At 34.9% G+C, this 18,888-nt stretch overlaps 1 protein-coding gene across 1 annotated transcript; it reads left to right on the top strand.

The window, feature by feature from the left end:
- Positions 1–862: 862 nt before the first annotated feature.
- On the top strand, positions 863–14,982 carry LOC143246363 (RYamide receptor-like). Its single transcript, XM_076492943.1, has 2 exons — positions 863–1,609; positions 14,176–14,982. The coding sequence occupies exons 1-2, from the start codon at positions 890–892 to the stop codon at positions 14,629–14,631; spliced, it is 1,176 nt and encodes a 391-aa protein (XP_076349058.1). The 5' UTR covers positions 863–889; the 3' UTR covers positions 14,632–14,982.
- Positions 14,983–18,888: the final 3,906 nt, after the last annotated feature.

Genomic DNA, 18,888 nt, shown 5'->3' with positions numbered 1-18,888 from the left:
TCCACAGATAGAGTAAATAACTACTGGATAGTTAAGGTCTGTTTGCTTTGTTTTGTCATTACTGAAATTCGAGAAAGGATCAACACAGCTGATTTACTGATCGGTCCTCAGACGCTCAACGGTACAAACCGAGATCAAGGATATTTCGTAGTCAACGTAACTAAGAATATTAGGAAATTACGATCGTCTCTTGATCGTTGTTCTTGCGTATTTAAGGTAATAGAGTTTTTAGTAACATACAATATGAGCTTTATTATCCGACAGAGAAATGAAAATCACACAATCGCAACTAAATTTTTATTAGAAAGGAAAAGCTGTAATAATCCATCTACTCAAAAACAATGTCTGTATTAAATATCATAGATTGCATTCCAAGATACCTTTTTCTAAGAAACTGCAATAATATAATTAATTTATTATTCAGGTTTGAAAGGTTCAGATTAGAAACATATTGTAACATCATACATTGAAGTGGGAAAAACGTCTTACATTGATTTGTATGTATGTTTTTCTTATTGCAAAGCCACAATGTGCTGTTTGCTGAGTCCACCGAGTTGAAATCGAACCCCTCATTTTAGCGTTGTAAATCCATAGACTTACCTCTATACCAGCGGGGGACTTGACCTAAAAAATTATAAACCTTACTTAAAATTAACAATATAAAATTTCTGAATAAATGAAATCTGATACTGTATATTTTATTCTACTGGAAATTTAATCGTTACTTTGTAATTCGTTTTAGGAAAATATATCCTTCAAGAGACGCCTTACTGGAGTTGATATCCACTGTACTTAAACGAAAGTAAGGTTCTATCTAATTTAATCAGTCATGGCTGTCTTGAACTCTACCTGGTGGAACATTTCATCTGATGAAATAAACGTTTCATCAATGGTGCTGCTAGACATTAGAAACAACTTTACTCAGAAGACTACGGAGGAAAACTCTTCCATTCCCCAGGGACTTCAGGCTATTATGTACATAATGTACACAATCATCGCTCTTGCTGCAATAGGAGGAAATGGAATAATATGCTACATAGTATTGGCCGACCAGAGCATGCGCACTGTAACAAACTACTTCATCGTCAATCTAGCCGTAGGGGATCTATTGATGGCCGTTCTATGCATTCCTTTTACTTTTGTGGTTAATTTGATTCTTCATCGTTGGCCGTTTGGTACAGTTCTGTGTAAAGTAGTGACCTACGCCCAAGCTGTGTCTGTGTTCGTTAGCGCTTACACCATGATAGCCATTAGTGTTGATAGATATGTAGCAATCATAAAACCCCTGAGACCTCGGATGACGAAATTTCAAGCCAAACTAATGATCGTATTGGTATGGTTGGTCGCACTTATTACTCCATTGCCAACCGTTATCGTTTCTAGTCTTGTTGCTATAAGGAGTTCTGATAGTTTCCATTGCACCGAGGTCTGGGATCATCCAGAACAACGATATTATTATGGAATGGCACTGATGACACTTCAGTATTTTCTTCCTCTGTTAGTACTTATTTATACTTACACGAGAATAGCCATTGTAGTATGGGTAAAGCAGACGCCAGGAGAGGCAGAGGACAGCCGAGATCAACGGTTAGCAGCCTCGAAACGAAAGGTAAGTGGTTTAAGTTTTAATTTCAATCATATTATGTGGAGTATGACTCAGTTATGTGTCACAAACAAAATAATAATTATAATAATCACGGGTTCTATTCCTCTTGGTGGATGCAAGGGTGTGGCATTGCTACAAGTAAATGCACACACAATTATAATAATTAAGCAAAAAAGCTGACATCTTGAAACATGCATTGTTATTGAATTCCAAATTTAATTTTGGTTAAAGTATTTTCAAACTTTGTTCATTTATTGTGAGCTTGACCAGTCGAGTACGGGTGGTGGGTAATAATAAAGAAACAAATTAAAGGAAAGTCGTGTTACTTTTGCAACAGAGAAATGAGTCAAACAAAAAGCACTGGATAATATAAATACAATTTACTCTCATGGAAAATCAAACCTATATTGTTTATTAGAAATATGTTACACTACAGAATTAGCCTAATCTCACGCACTGGGTTTCAGTATTGGATCATCAAATTATCTTACCGTAGCGTATAAACTTAACAATAAATCATTAGGAAAATTCAAACAATTATTTTGGGATACATCATTATTCTGATACGTATATTTGGGATACGTATAAGCAACTGTTTTGAGGTATAGCGTTTAGTAAAACAAAATATTCTGGCAAGTGTGAGTGTGTGTTTTTCTTATAGCAAAGCCACATTGGGCTATCTGCTGAGCCCACCGAGGGGAATCGAACTCCCAAGTTTAGCGTTGTAAATCCGTAAACATACCGCTGTACTAGCGGGGGGGGGGCTGGCAAGCGTGAAACGTCACAGTTGAGTAGCTGTCGATCTCTAGAGTGTCTTGTACTGAGAGTAGTATGATATTTATTACATTCTATAGTAGACAACATTAAACTAATATTACAAACAATGTAAACAGAAGCACATGCGATTCTATTTTTCTTTCATTTAAGCCTTTTCTTCCCTGGAGGAGTCCGGCATGGCCAGTTGGTTAAGGTACTCAAACAGTAATTCGAGGGTCGCGGGTTCGAATTCTCGTTACTCCAAACATTCTCGCCCTTTCAGCCGTGAGGGCGTTAAAATGTGACGGTCAATCCGACTATTCGTTGGTACAAAATAGCTCAAGAGTTGGCGGTGGGTGGTGATGACTAGTTGCCTTCCCTTTAGTCTTACACTGCAAATTTAGAAATGGCTAGCGCAGATAGCCCTCGTGTAACTTTGTGCAAAATTCAAAAACAAACAAACAATCTTCTTTGGACCTGAAGCTAGTTTCTACTGTATTTAAATGAGTGCTAAATTCTGAGATACTCGTAACATTCTGAGACAGTCAGACTCTATAGCGTTGATCCGTGAAATAAGTTTAAGCAAAACAGGACTTTCTAATTCTCAAGTTGCTCCAACTATGTTACAACTAGTATTCACTTTTATTGTAGTTCTACTAGATGATATGTGTAAACATTTTTAACAAATAAGCGTCAATTTCGTTTTGTAACGCCTATATATAATTAACAAATCGTAGCGAAAGACTATATACATGTGTTATAGGATTGTTAATAATGTTTGTTAGTTGTTTTTGCTTAGCGATACATATATTACCAAATAATTAGAAATTATTGCTTATATAAATAAGCAGAGAATGGCCTAATGGTCAGTGTTTCCAGGCTATTAATTCAAGACTCTAACATTTATGCATAAAGCCCCACTATTCGCTGAAATAAGAGTAGCCGAAAAACATTAGCGATGTGGCTATCTTCCTTCCCTCTTGTGTAATGTCATGTGGTTATGGCGCTCGACTCGTTATCTTAGGGTCGTGATTTGAATCCCTATCCTATCAAACATGCTCGCCCTTTCAGTCTTGGGGGCATTATAATGTTACGATAAATCCCTCTATTCGTTGATAAAAGAGTAGCCCAAGAGCTGGTAGTGGGTGGTGATGACTTCCCTCTTGTCTTATACTGATAAATTAGTGACGATTAGCGCAGATGGCCCTCGTGTAGTTTTGCGTGAAATTCAAGAACAAAAAAAACCTTTAGTATATCTATTCAAACTTGAAGACGTTTATGCCCTTTGAACGAAAGTGTTAAAATGAACGCGAATTACTGAAATGCGTAAATTTTGTCTACAACGTTATATCTATAATGCAATATATACATATGTATATATATTCTAACACAAAAACTCAAATTTATAAAACCATGCCTAATAACGTTTTAACTGTAAAATTTTACTAGATTGTTTATCTAAATATGCCCCGTTAAGCGTTTGATATTAAAATCATTCATAAAACCATAAGAATTTAACATTTCATGAGTTTTAATTTCTTGTTTCATTGGATTTGCTTAAGTTTGCGAATTAATATACATTTGTTGCGGTAGCACACACGTGTACACGCATATACACACGCATATATGAAAATTTTACTTAACTAAAATTGTGAATTTTTTTCTATGGATACGTTTTATTTAAAATAACGACCAAACACTTTCCAGGATACGCTTGATGTAATGTATTTCCATTTCTCGTCTTTTTTATTTGCTGTTTCTTCCTTTAAACATAAATGTCATAAAGAAAATTTCTGATATGCATTATTTTGTATTCAATTACTATAACCATCTTCTCGAGATAATGTTTAATTGTTTTCGTTATTAATTCATTTTACAAAATATGGCCTTTTATTTTTTTTTTCAGCGCAATTATAAGCCAACAACGAGTACCCATAATCATAAAGCTTCTCCAAAATAATTAAAAACAGCTTTTAGGTCACGTACAACTACGTCTGCTAGAAAGCACGTGCCACAACTAGCCGAGAATTAGTTTCTTGCAGTATTAGCCCCTTATTAACTCAGCTCTGTTATTGACAGATAATGTCTTTATCTGTAGAATGACGTAGAACTAATAAAGACCAGATAATCATTTGTGGTCAAATTAGTATCTTTATTGTAACAGTGTTTCTTTTAAGACGAGATTTCTAGAATAAATACAAAAGAATTATAATTCCAGACACCGAGAACTAGAAGTTCGCTTGTCTCAAGTTTAACTTTCGTTAAGCCTTTATAAAGCAGGCCTGTAATCGATAAAGAGATAAATAAATTAACTCTGTACCTTGTGCAGGTTTTTTCCTTACAAAAGAATATTTACGTCTGCCTTTTGTTTACATCTGCTGAGGTGCGAGCACATGTGCATTTGTAAAGTAAGATGCGTACATATTTTTGTAATGAACAAACACCGTTGTTTTGGTTTGTTTTGTTTTTGAATTTCGTGCAAAGCTACACGAGGGCTATCTACGCTAGCCGTCCCTGATTTTGCAATGTAAGACAAGAGGGAAGGCAGCTAGTCACCTCCACCCACCGCCAACTCTTGGGCTACTCTTTTAGCAACGAATATTGGGATTGACCGTCACATTATAACGCCCCACGGCTGAAAGGTCGAGCATGTTTGGAGTAACAACAATTCGAACCCGCGACCATCGAATTACGATTTGAGTGCCTTAATCAACTGGCCATGCCGGCCTCCTCCAGGGAAGAAAAGCTTCCGGGATTCGAGCTCGTGACACTTAGATTACGAGTCGAGTGCCTTAACAACTTGGCCATGCTGGGCCCGGTGTAGTTTTTGTTTGTATACGCATTTTTATTTACTTCTAACTTTCTAAGGATATCTAATTTTCAATACTTGATTAGAGTTCACATTTCTGAAAAATGAAGTTCCAAGCTATTCATAGAATTGTTTCGTTTTCTATGTTCTGTTCTGACTAGTTTTAATATTGTAATTTGTATTCTGTGATAAAAAACACATGTTCATGGTATTTGATATTAAAAAGGTGGAAAGGTTTCCTATACAAATGAAAAAGAATAAAGCTGTTTTATTATACAAGATTATACGAAAATTTGTGAAATGGATTCAAAATAACGTTTCAACCTTTATATTTGTCTCCTTTCATAAGCTAAACAAAATTATATAAACTGGCAGTGAGTTTAAAAGGAGAGAAAGTAACAGTTCTTTCTCTTTGATATAAACATTGTGTTCTATACAATCCGATAAAAATCATGATAATTACATATCCGCGTGCATTACGAGGTTAAGAAAACAAAACTAACCACATTTTACAAAATATATACGGTAATGATTATTGCATTGCGGCAACATCAAAAACATTAATAATGAGTTAAAACAGCTTCTGTATATGAATGAACTAGATAAAAGCACTAGAAACCTATGGAAGTAACACTTTCAAACTTATTACGTTGCTGGAAGAAATAAATTATGTATTTGCATATGAATAGATCTAGGTGATAAAAAATTTTCTTACTCTTTCGATATAAGTAAAAACAAAGAAAAGCACGCGCTTATTTAGACCAATATTTATGATTAAGTGAAGGTATAAACAATCCCAAATAAAATTAAGGGACTTGCTTGGTTATATATTAGCTGTATTTTATCTTTGTTTCATTCTCCTGAAATTAAGCAAAACCCTCTGTTAATCAAAATTATAGCTGCTATATGAATGGTGTTTATGATACCTGTACTATGAACAGTGTTTATGATAGCTGTACATGAATGGTGTTTATGATACCTGTACATGAATGGTGTTTATGATACCTGTACATGAATGGTGTTTATGATACCTGTACTATGAACAGTGTTTATGATAGCTGTAAATGAATGGTTTTCATGATACCTGAATTATGAACGGTGTTAATGATAGTTGTACTACGAATGGTATTTATGATAGTTGTACTATGAACGGTGTTTATGATAGTTGTACTATGAATGGTGTTTATGATAGCTGCACTATGAATGGTGTTTATGATAGCTGTACTATAAATGGTGTTTCATGTTTTCAAAGAGCATGTTGGGAATTCAGTTTCTTCTTTAGAAACAGCATCGATAGTATAGCCAATAATTTTACAAAATGTTTAGAAAACAAAGGAGAATACTCTAACCGTTTCCACATTTACATTCGAACAGGCTGTCTAATAATTCGGTTGTTTCTGAACTTGAAGCTTAAATTACCTATAAATTGAAATTTTGTAAAAGCCTAACTTATAGCATATTAATAATAAGGGGTCCGGCATGGCCAGGTGGTTAAGGCAATCGATTCGTATTTCCAGGGTCGCGGGTTCGAATCCCCATCACACCAAACATGTTCGCCCTTTCAGCCGTGGGGGCGCTATAATGTATGGTCAATCCCACAATTCGTTAGTGAAAAGTAGTCTAAGAGTTGACGGTACGTGATGGTGACTATCTTCCTTCCCTCTAGTCTTACACTACTAAATTAAGAACGATAGCGTGAACCTTTGCGCGAAATTCAAAACAAACCAAATCTAAACCCACTGATGATTAAGTAATATTGGTGGAGAAAGTTGTGAGTGATAAATATTATGACACTTATGTTTAAAATTGTAATTTGATACATTTATGGTGAATATTATTTCATTTTAAGTTTTCTATCAAGAAGAGTGTGTGTATGTGTTTCTTATAGCAAAGCCACATCGGGCTATCTGCTCAGCCCACCGAGGGTAATCGAACCCCTGATTTTAGCGTTCTAAATCTGGAGGCATACCGCTGTACTAGCGGGGGGCCTATTAAGAAGAAAGTACGTTATTTAGTATATCATCTCAAGAAAACAATATTCTAATGGGCATAATGCACAATAAAGCTGTAAAAGAATAAATAAGTATATATTGATACGTAACTAAACCCCTAATACGACGCATAAAATTATCAATTTGTTTAATCATGCGGGGCTTAATCTATCATTATTATGTTCTTTTCCGATAATGAGTTAAACTGTACAGCAGCCATCAACCCACTAAGGATTCTAGCCAGTTAAGAAAGCTTTTCATTCTGTAGATAAATGTTTTGTTTGTTTGTTTTGTTATTAAGTAAAAAGCTAAACAAAGGACTATCTTGCTTTGTCCATCACGGGATCGAAACCCGATTCCTAACAGTTTAAGTCCGCAGACATGCCTTTGTGCTACTGAAGAACCGATAAACGTTAAGCATGCTGTAGTTTAAAGGGATGAATATGACAGTTTCATTTGGATTTCTGACACCGTTTAATAACATTGAGTGTATATAATTTTTGTAATTGATGTAAATCGAATTTTTATGCACTGTATGATTACGTAATTAATTAGGCGTAGCTTACTGTTTAGCGTGCTCGTTATGTGAAACCAAATGTTCATGGTTCGTGGTCTGTTACTATAAAAAGTCTGTAAATTTGAACTGCTATGAGAATGTCAATCAAATCCCATTATTCGGAGAGACGCAGGTATTCGAAAGCCAGAGAAGAATTCCCTTGACTATCTGTGTTTTTTTCTAGACAACCAGTTCAAATTTTAGATGGTTTTGCACAGATAGTTCCATGTGTATCTTTGAGCAAGAATTTTGAAACAACTTGATAACAGAAAGCTAAAAAAAAAAGGCACTCTGTTGCGAAAATATTGAATGTTAATGATGCAGTTGCAAATTAGAAACTAAAACAAATATGTGAGACTTATGTTGCTTGTCTTAAATAAGTTTCCACTCGGTAAACACAGTAATGTAAGAAAACTGATATGTTTTCGTACCTAGAAACGTAATTCATTTATCAATTCTTATTCTCGTTATATAACAGCACGGAGCCAATGAATAATGGTGATACAGTAAACTTAAATAGGCTTTCAGCCTACTTTTCCTCCTTACACGATCCTTGTTTATATATCATAATAGGCTTAGCACTCAGCAACAAAAACGTTCAAACAAATACATTGGGAATTCCAGCTCGAATGAATTTCATACTCGGCTTGAAATAACAAACAACAAGCTGATGTTAAAGTTATTTAATAGCAACTCAGATTTTACTACTGGCGACAGAGATGCCAAAGACCGTCAAAACTGTTCTTTCAGTCTTATGATATCGTCTTAAATCTTATGAGTCTGTATGTGTAGTTAAAAAAAATCAAACTGTATAGTTGAAATAAAATATGTTCATTCAGAGTATCAATGTCTTGCCTCATACAGTTTATGCGAATAGGGATAAGATATTATTATATGCTAAATCAGTCTAATACGTCCTATACAGCCTCGCTTAGTTATCTAATATGCAAGATCTTATTTTGTGTTCTGTTTTTGTTTGTTTTTATGAAGCGTAACTGTTGTTGTTTTTTTACCATGATACGTACTGTGCGTTTTGGTTAAAAAGAAACAAAAGTAGTTTATTCTTATATTTGTCAAGTTACTTGAGTGGACTGGTTTTAGGGGGATTTCCACGCCTCAACAACAAACCTGCAAGAATACTGTCGGTATATTGTGTTTTTTTTACAATGTCATTGAAGGTCGGACTGCTCTGTGAATGTGAAAGTTCTTCTGTTTCAATGCACGTCCTGTTGTTGATTATCAATATTTACAGATAACCTACATTTAGACAAAAATTTCGTTAAATTTCAGGCAATTTAAACATATATTCTCTTAACACACTTGCATGTTTCAAATTTGACTATTATTCTCAGTGAGCTAGCATTTTCAGGTAAAGGTTATATGATCTTTATGGGTTTTTAATTCATTTTTAACTTACCATATTGTAGCTTAAACAGTTTAGGTGTATGTGTGAAAAGCATTATGCGTCTGATAAATCAGATCTTACATGACACACCTGTTTGTTTTCATTGGGGTTTCTCTGTGTCTTGCATTTTAATAAACTGATGTAAGAAAACGAAGGATGAAAACACAATCTGAAATAGTGGTACAACCATTTCTAAATTATAATACACACTTCTCTCTTTTTCACCAACGGGAAACTGAAAATACAATTTGTGACGTAGAGACCTAATAATATTTTGATTCCTCGTGCCCTCAACTGTGGACTGCAATGTCAGCTGTTCAAGACTCATCAACACAGTTTGCTTCAGCAAACCAAAGAAATATAGGTTAGGCCTCTTTAAATGGTGATGTACGTATGACATTTATGAGGATTTTGTAACTCACGATATAGTAACCTAAAGTTAATTTAGGTGTGTTAATAGTATTATGGCATTAGGCTTCTACGTCACAGGTTATATTTCCAGCTTTTCCTTGGTGAAAAGAACAGAAATCGATGATACAATTATTAAATAGTTAGTCCCCACACAATATTGAATAACAAATTAGATGCAATTCCACAATACTAATCAACATCTAAATTATTTACGGTTACCCCATAAATAATATAATTTCAAAAGTTGTCGTTACGAGGCCTAACCTATATTTCTTTGGTAAGTAATCTTGCACCTATCTCGGCTTCTTGTTTCTAAAAGAGTAGCCCAAAAGTTGGCGGTGAGTGGTTTTGACTAGCTGTTTTCCCTCTAGTCTTACGCTGCTAAATTAGGAACGGCTAGCGCAGATAGCCCTCGTGTAGCTTTGAGCGAAATTTAAAACCAACCAAACCAATCTCGACTTCAGTGTTATAGTTGGGTTTAAATCTTCCACTACTTCTTTACATCTATAAAGCCTTATTACGACCTTGTCTCACTACAGCTCGGATTTCTGCTACATTTCCTTTTGTCTACCTTTCCAGGTTCTAGAACGCCATGTCCCTTTTTCATCTGTGAAGCCTTTGGTTTCGTTTTGTCCAGCGGTGTTTCCTTACTCAAAATGTTCTCTTTGCTGCTGCATTTGAGCATCCATTTTATAAGCCTGATGCCTCATACCTCTTCTGGACTATTTCTTAACTCTTATGTCATGTCACTTCCTTCTGATGGTCCTGAACATGTTGATTTACTAATGTAATTATATTTACCTAATGTACAATCTCGTGGACACCACCCACTGTTAGGACAGAGTCACGACCCACGATAATATTTCATTGTATTAATCACTTAATTCAATGCCGTAATCACTTTATGTTTAAAATAATTGACACAACAAGCCGATGATTCGTTGCATCATATATGTCTTGCCTCATTTCTCACAGTTGCACATTTTTCCAATGGTTTTCATACTTATTTCGTCTTTTCAACTATTTTCATAGTTGTCTCTTACTCCTCTATAGATCATTTTCATCATCATCTGCCACTCGATTCCTTTAAGGAACATAGGGCCGCAATCACTGCGGTTTCTGTAACAAGTTTTTAAGTGAGTAGGTTGTTAGCCCACTGCACCTAGCCGTCCCTAATTTAGTAGTGTAAGACTAGAGGGAAGGCAGCTAGTCATCACCACCCACCGCCAACTCTTGGCTACTCTTTTACCAACAAATAGTGGGATTGATCGTCACATTATAACGCCCCCACGGCTGGGAGAGCGAGCATGTTTGGCGCGACGCAGGCGCGAACCCGCGGCCCTCAGATTACGAGTCGCACGCCTTAACGCGCTTAACCATGCCGTGCCATAGTTCATTTTACTCAACTTTATTCGTCAGATCTGTCGTCTGTATAGAGGGCGTAACCTCTGACAATCCGACAGTCTTTTACTGAAATAAAATTTTACTCATATTTTTTATTACTTTTCTGACCCAAGCTGTGCTGATGATCCTTAGATTTCAATTTAACTGTTCTTAAAATAAAAGAAATCTTTCATATACGTAATCAGTTAACGGTTGCATGACCATGTTTGATGATATTTTTATTTTTTATTATATAGTATATTAAAATATAAGACACGACTAAGCAGTAATGGAAATTAAATTAATGCATCTTTGAAGACTTGGCTTATCCGTGTGAAGGCAAAACACAAATACGTTTTTTTTAAGAAAATAAGAATATTCATTGAAAAAAATACAACGAAAAGTTACTACTAACTAGGCTGTGTTCATTATTTATGATATTAGAATCACGTGAATACAAATACTGAACATTAACATCACCCTTAATGAAAAAAAAATATAAAAACATTCGAGAAAGTATTTAGACTGTTATAAGTAACATAATTATTTCATACTAATTTCAGAAAAACATACATAATCATTGTGATTCTGGGGAGGGAATAGAAACCTTCGATACTGATCATAATAATTACAGGGAGGCATATAAATATGCAACAATAATTGTTTCAAAAAATGTGAAAATATGGATCCAATATTAGATATAATTATATCAGAAAAACATTCGGAATACAATTACAAACCATTGAACTGTATATTTTTAAGTATGTATGTAGTTACAGAGTGTTTTGCGTTTGGTGTACTCGTACGCTGCGCAGTGTTTGTTTTGTTTGTTTTCAAAATTCAGCGCAAAGCTAAGCGAGGGCTATCTGTAACAGGGAATCGAACCCGCGACCTTCAGATTAGGAGTCGAGTGCCTTAACCAGCTGGCCATGTCGGACCCGCAGGTTTGAATGGAATCACACTGTACATTTCATTTGTAGTAATACACTATACCTTATGTGAATAACAACAGTAAAAACAACTGAACATCACTTATTGGTAAAATATCAAATTGTTAATAAATCATCATTTTTATAGAAGCTTAAATACAGAGAAAGCGCTTATTTTTTAATGTAGGACATACGTTACTAATTTTTGAGTAAATTTCGTTCTTTTCGTTAATGAAGAAATCACATCGAAAATCTATAATAGACGATCACTTGAAGAATAAGTATATTATTGTTATTTATAAAAATTGTAGTTCTCAAATATGAACATTTTGTTACCATTCATTATAATGGTGTATCTTGCTTGTAAATTACGTAAAACATTGCCTAACTTCTGAGCGATTTGTATATTTTTGAATTTCGCACAAAGCTACTCGAGGGCTGTCTGTGCTAGCTGTCCCTAATTTAGCAGTGTAAGACTAGAGTTAGTCATCACCACCCACCGCCAACTCTTGGGCTACTCTTTTTACCAACGAATAGTGGGATTGACCGTCACATTATAACGCCCCCACGGCTGAAAAGGCGAGCATGTTTGGCGCGACGGGGATGCGAACCCGCGATCCTCAAATTACGAGTCACACGCCTTAACACGCTTGGCCATGCCGGGCCACTTCTGAGCGAAGACTCATATGCCGACTCTTTGATCTTAGCTCTAATAACTTGTATCAGAAGACATTGAATATTTCAGTTGAAGAGCAATGGGAAATTATACACGTAAATCAGGAACTGGCATTTTAATGATTTTGCAAGCAGACCAACAGTACATAAAATCTTATGAGCTTCGGAAGATGGGTTTCAAATTAAACCGAATGCTTAGTAAAACGTCTTCAAGGACATAAAGGACACGCCATAAATTAGAAGGCTCAATGACGCTAAAATGAATCTACATCTCACCGACTGATGCAACTCGTTTGTATCAACTCACAATCAGGCCCGGCATGGCCTAGCGCGTAAGGCGTGCGACTCGTAATCCGAGGGTCGCGGGTTCGCGCCCGCGTCGCGCTAAACATCCTCGCCCTCCCAGCCGTGGGGGTGTATAATGTGACGGTCAATCCCATTATTCGTTGGTAAAAGAATAGCCCAAGAGTTGGCGGTGGGTGGTGATGACTAGCTGCCTTCCTTCTAGTCTTACACTGCTAAATTATGGACGGCTAGCACAGATAGCCCTCGAGTAGCTTTGTGCGAAATTTCCAAACAAACAAACAACTCACAATCACGTGTTAAACGAAGAACCAGTTCTATTACGTTTTGTCGCTTGAAGTATTTGCGTGTTTGTTTTTGAATTTCGCGCAAAACTACACGAGAGCTATCTGCGCTACCCATCCCTAATTTAGTAATGTAAGACCATTGGGAAGGCAACTAGTCACCACCACCCACCGCCAACTCTTGGGCTACTCTTTTTCCAGAGAATAGTGGGATTGACATAACATTATAACATCCTCAGTGCTGAATGTGCAGCATGTTTGGTGTGACGGGAATTCGAACCTGCGACCCTCAGATCACGAGTCGAGCGTCCTAACCACCTGACCATACCGGCCGCGAAGTATTTCCTTTCGGACAAAAATAATACATTAATAAATGATAATGAAAAACATATATACATATATAGATCTCGACTGCAAAATAAATTTAAAATTGGTAACTAAAGCCATAATTAGCAATAAAACAATGTACTAAGAGTAAGTTACCTATTTTTAAAGAAATATTATTGCAATAAGTTTATATCAACACCATTATCAGAACATATTAAAGCTCCACTTGTATACGTCGTTATTTATTTAAATGAAGAAACACTATATTTATATTTACTCCCAAAACATACATGTATTTAAACAAAACCGATGAGATAGTAATTGGTAGTTGATACACACAGAGACCTTGATTTAGAAAAAAAAAATCAAGTTCAAATTACTAAAGATTAGTAATAACGATGACTTAGAAAACTACTTATTTTCAAGTGTTGACTATTGCAAACAAACAGTTGCAGGTTTGTTAGCTCTTGCGTGATAAATGAACTATATTCATGACGTCAGAAAAGCACGTAGGTTCAAGAAGTCTTGAGAAAAATTAATGAACACCCTTATTACTAGAGCTCTTTTAAAAGGTGAACCTATCTTCTTCAGGGGCACGCTGGGAATGATCTGTTTTGAACTGTATTGATATAAATGCGAATACAAGTAAAACCTTTTCAAGATGTTACTGCAATAAACGTTTTATTTTCAGTTGTGAAATAGTTTCAGAATAATTATGAGTTTTATGTCTATTGTTATAGATGGTGAAGATGATGTTTATAGTGGCTACAGTCTTCACACTTTGTTGGCTGCCTTTCAATATCCTGATCGTAGTTGGCGATCAGGACCAGTCAATCTGGTGGCACAAACATATCCAGTACGTTTGGTTTGTTTGCCATTGGCTGGCTATGAGTCATGCCTCCTACAATCCCATCATCTACTGTTGGATGAATTTTAAGTTTCGTAACGGGTTTCATCAACTAATTTATGGTCTTCCTTGTTTTCGATGGGATCGTCATCACCTTTACCAAGAAAAAAGCCTTAGAAGGAAACATATGCACAACAATCTTCGAAACGCCACCACCAAGGTATCGATGTCAGCTAGCACAGTAGCCACACAGGATTATGGTCTATCCATAAGAAAATCCAGAGCAAGGTTTGCGTGTCGTATTTCTAGATTTGATGAAGAAGCAACTAAAGGTCGCAATTTTGAGTAAAGGAAAGTCAATTTCATTTCAATTTAAAGTTTGAACGAAAAAGAACAAAACTTGCAGACATTTTATATGATTTGACAATAAAAAGTTGAGTCTAAAATTTTCTTTATTTAGATATTCTTAAGCATCACTGTTTTGCGTTCAGATTGTCTAAGTTGGATTATTCGCTAACATAAATATGAAGACAGTGTGGCATTATCTATATATCACTTGACACTCCTATGAGGGCCAAGAGGGCGCTCATAAATATTTTAATATTGTTCTTTATATATCTTCATATTTACAACAAAAGTTAATTTCATGTTTGATTTTTTTTTTTAATATCTTCTAACAAGAATTAGTAATCAAAGTTTGTGTCACCGTGTTTGTCTTTTTGTGATTTTTGGGGCATCTCGTAAACTTAAGGGTAATTGTTTAATTCCATGATATTAAACAATTTGATATTTGAATATCTTTGCATTATTTAGTAAACCAAGAATAAGTGTTCTCTTTTTGTTCTTTCTGATAACATTTGTTATTAGTAAGCCAAGAGTAAATGTTTCATTGTTGTTTTTGACGCTACAAACAGAAGATGATAGATATTCCTTGGATTTCAGCTAACACTGGTACGTGAGCAATATATTAATATCCACTACCACTGATTCATTCATTAACCATTAGATTCCATCAAGGAACATAGGGCCCAAATCGCTTGCGGATTCTTCAACAGGTATTTAAGTGAGTAGGTTGTTAGCCCACTGCACCGAGCCGTCCCTATGTTAGTAGTGTAAGACTAAAGGGAAGGCAGCTAGTCATCACCACCCACCGCCAACTCTTGGGCTACTCTTTTACCAACGAATTGTGCAATTGACCATTACATTATAACAGCAGCATGGCTGAAATGGCGCGCATGTTTGGTGCGATAAGGATTCAAACCCACGGCCTCCAGATTACGAGTCGAGTGCCCTAATTACCTGGCCACGTATTAGTAAGACGAGTAACTGCTAGAAAGGAGTAACTTTATTTTAACACTATGTGACCATACAAAACTAGAAAACTCCTTCTCTAGTGATTGAAGCAATATCATTAAGAATATTCATTAAAAGTTTACTATTGTATATTATATGTACATTTATAAGATTTGGCGATTTTCACATAATACAACTTAATTTCTGCTCATTTATCTGTTGATTCTTAATTGCAAACATTGGAAGATTATGAATATGTATTTTAATATTTTTAATTAACTGCAATCCGTAAAACATTTGTAGTAGTTTTCATGCGTTTTGCTTGAATTTTCTTTATTATACCATTTTTACTTACAGCAGTTAAGCCATGTTTTTTTGTGAGCATTATGTGTTAGATAGATAAATCCTGGTCTCTTTGAAAATATTCTATGTGGTCGGACAAACAAACTCACGGAAAAACAAGTTGATTTAATTAAACTACGCATACATAACTTTATTTAATAAAACTACACGTAAAATAAACAATAACATATAGTAATAGTATTTATAGTAGTATACAGAGTATGAAACAGTTATGAGCATTCATTGTTTGACACGGTTTTACGCATTGAAATAAAGCAATTGACAAAAAACGAAGAATAAAACCCGTTATAAAGAAAAAGTAGCTAAAAGGTATTGATAACAGTCTATGAAACGAGTCGAAGCTAATGTATTGCAAAGTCAAGTAAATGTAAAATTGTGAGAGGCCAACTTAACTGAATATGCGGAAACGTCTGAATAAGTGTTCACAAAGTGATAAGCATATGGTTTTGAACGAACTGCGCATTCGTATTTTAGACGTAAATGTGTCGTGAAAGCCCATAGTAGTTTTATTTAGAGTAATGTTAATTTTTATGGAATTACACGTTTGTTAAGTGTTGTTGGTATGAAAAACTATGCAAATAAAAACTAAATTTATACTCTAGGCTAGTTGAAGAGAACTGAGAATAGTACACCACATTGAGCTTTTGTGTGTTATTGTCAATGCATTATATGATTGACTAAACAAAAATCAGATAAGGTGATTGTAAATGAAAGAAAAAATACGCAATAGGACGTCTCAGAAAAAGGCCTTTCTAACGATATGAAATTTGTAGTGGTTTGATTGAAAAAATGCGAGGGAAGGTCTGGACAAACAAACGAAAGCATATTATTTATATAGATTTAATGTTTGCACCAATGAGCTCATAATGTATAAATGTTCTCATAATTATATTAGAAATGACTGATTGTTTGGAATTAAGCAAAAAGTTACACAATGGAATATCTGTGCTCTGCCTACCACAGGTATCGAAACCTTGTTTCTAGCCATGTGAGTCTGCAAATATACCGTTGTGCCACTGGTGGGCTTCTTTTAAGAAATTGTAACTGAAATTATCGTATGGCGATTACCGAATTGCAAGTATACGCAGTTAGTAGCAAAATATTAGAAGCTGAGGTTTGATCCATTCTTGTCACTCACTCTACCTAGTCTGACGCAATTTCCTAATAACTTGGGAACCGGCTCTCGGACGATTGGTTTTACTATAAATTTGGCCTAGGTTTAATATGTTTTAATTGCCACGAAGTGTAAAGGTGTGAAGTCGATGGAATTAGTTGTGTAATCATAAGAATTGAAGGTTTCTCGAAAGAATTGCATCAGTATTACGTCATTTTCATTCGTGGATATCGATAACAGTCTTTGAAAAGGGCATTTTGTTTTCCACATGTTTATAAGTTATATGACTGGTTTGACCGTCATACTACTCGTGAGCCAAGCGAGTGTTGTTCGGATATCCCTTAATACTAATCAATAAACCAAGCAGAATCATAATTACTAATCAAATTAAACCTTCTTTGAAAATTCTTTAATAGAAACTATTAAGCCAACAAAAGGACCTTTTTTCAAAAATATTTTAAGTTACAAATTGTTTATTTGTTTGTTTCTATGCAGAAAACTACACAAAGAGCTATCTGTGCTCTGTCCAACTATGGCGTCAAAATCCAATTTCTATCGTTGTAACTCAGCAGACATACCACTTTGCCACTGGGGGTAACTACAAGTGGACGTTTTTAATATCCCATAGTACTGATTATAGTAAGCACTGTGCACGTACTTTGCATTTTTTAAAAATAAGCAGTTAGACCAAATGTAGATTTTTACTTATTAACGTAGCTCGAAGATAGAATGGACTTGTTTGATTCTATTCACGTGTCTTATAACAAACTATTCTTCTGGACGCTATTTGAACATTCCTTTATTCTAGTTAATTAAACTTTTGAGCACTTCTTGAATATTAATGAGTACTAAATTGTGAACCAAGAAGACTTTCTTTGGATGTCTCTTAATACTAACTAGAGAATCAATTATGTTTTAAGTACCACTTAACTCATTTAAATGTATCCCTTTTAAACTAATTATTCATATTGTCGCTATTTGAATATTGTACAAAATTAGTTATTCAGCCATATCATCGTTTTTTAACGCTTTTAATTTGGACTAGCAAATCATGAGCTGTTTTTTGACATTCCAGAACTAGAATTATTATATCACTTGTATATGTTTTGGATATTCTTCAACTTAAACGAATTAAAAACTTCAGGAGTTTAGCAATAAAAAATATCTGTATTTTACCGAATGAAGAAATACGTTAGGTTAGTAGAAATACCTCATACAAGTATTATGATTCAGAGTGTATATTTTTAACGAAAGTGAGGTGCTGTATTATTGCTTCTACATTTGATTAAATAAAAACATACTGTGTCCTCGTGATTTTCGCTATAAGTATTATGTTATCATTTTAAGTAAATCAACATTATTTAAACAATGATTTCGTGTCCACAAAAGACCCCTTATTATCTGTATCTATTATTTGTTTCTATGTGCATACCTACGCATACGATCGTTTCGCAATCAAAAATATTTTGCATATAAGGTCTATTTATGTCATGTTATTATTTTTATGACAAAGAGACACAATAGGCTATCCGGGCAGTGCCCTATACGGAAAATCCAACCCTTGATCTTGGTAAGCTTACTGCAAACCCAATGAAGAGGAGGAGGGATCATAAGGTCTACATCCGACTTTAAAAATGTAGACGATTATACAAACGTTTACATAATGAATTTAATTACTCCAATCAAGCTCAAATATGCTTTAATAAAAAATATATTTATTACACTTCTTAACCTTTTTCTTGGTTCCTATTAACCTTTTTAACCTTTCTCTTGCTTCCTATTAAAATATTTGAATGTCAAAATCTTCACCGTCTGGTGATTAAGCAGTAAGTCTGA

The sequence above is a fragment of the Tachypleus tridentatus genome, chromosome 3 (assembly GCF_004210375.1).
Source record: "Tachypleus tridentatus isolate NWPU-2018 chromosome 3, ASM421037v1, whole genome shotgun sequence".
Classification (NCBI taxonomy): domain Eukaryota; kingdom Metazoa; phylum Arthropoda; class Merostomata; order Xiphosura; family Limulidae; genus Tachypleus; species Tachypleus tridentatus.
This window is presented reverse-complemented; position numbering and strand designations above follow the sequence as displayed.

What these genes read in the sequence shown, in the direction of transcription:
- LOC143246363 (XM_076492943.1), top strand. Translation starts at nt 890, where the DNA reads ATGGTGCTGCTAGACATTAGAAACAACTTTACTCAGAAGACTACGGAG. An exon ending in TAGCAGCCTCGAAACGAAAG is followed by an intron (nt 1,610 to 14,175) that starts GTAAGTGGTTTA and finishes CTATTGTTATAG; the next exon opens with ATGGTGAAGATGATGTTTAT.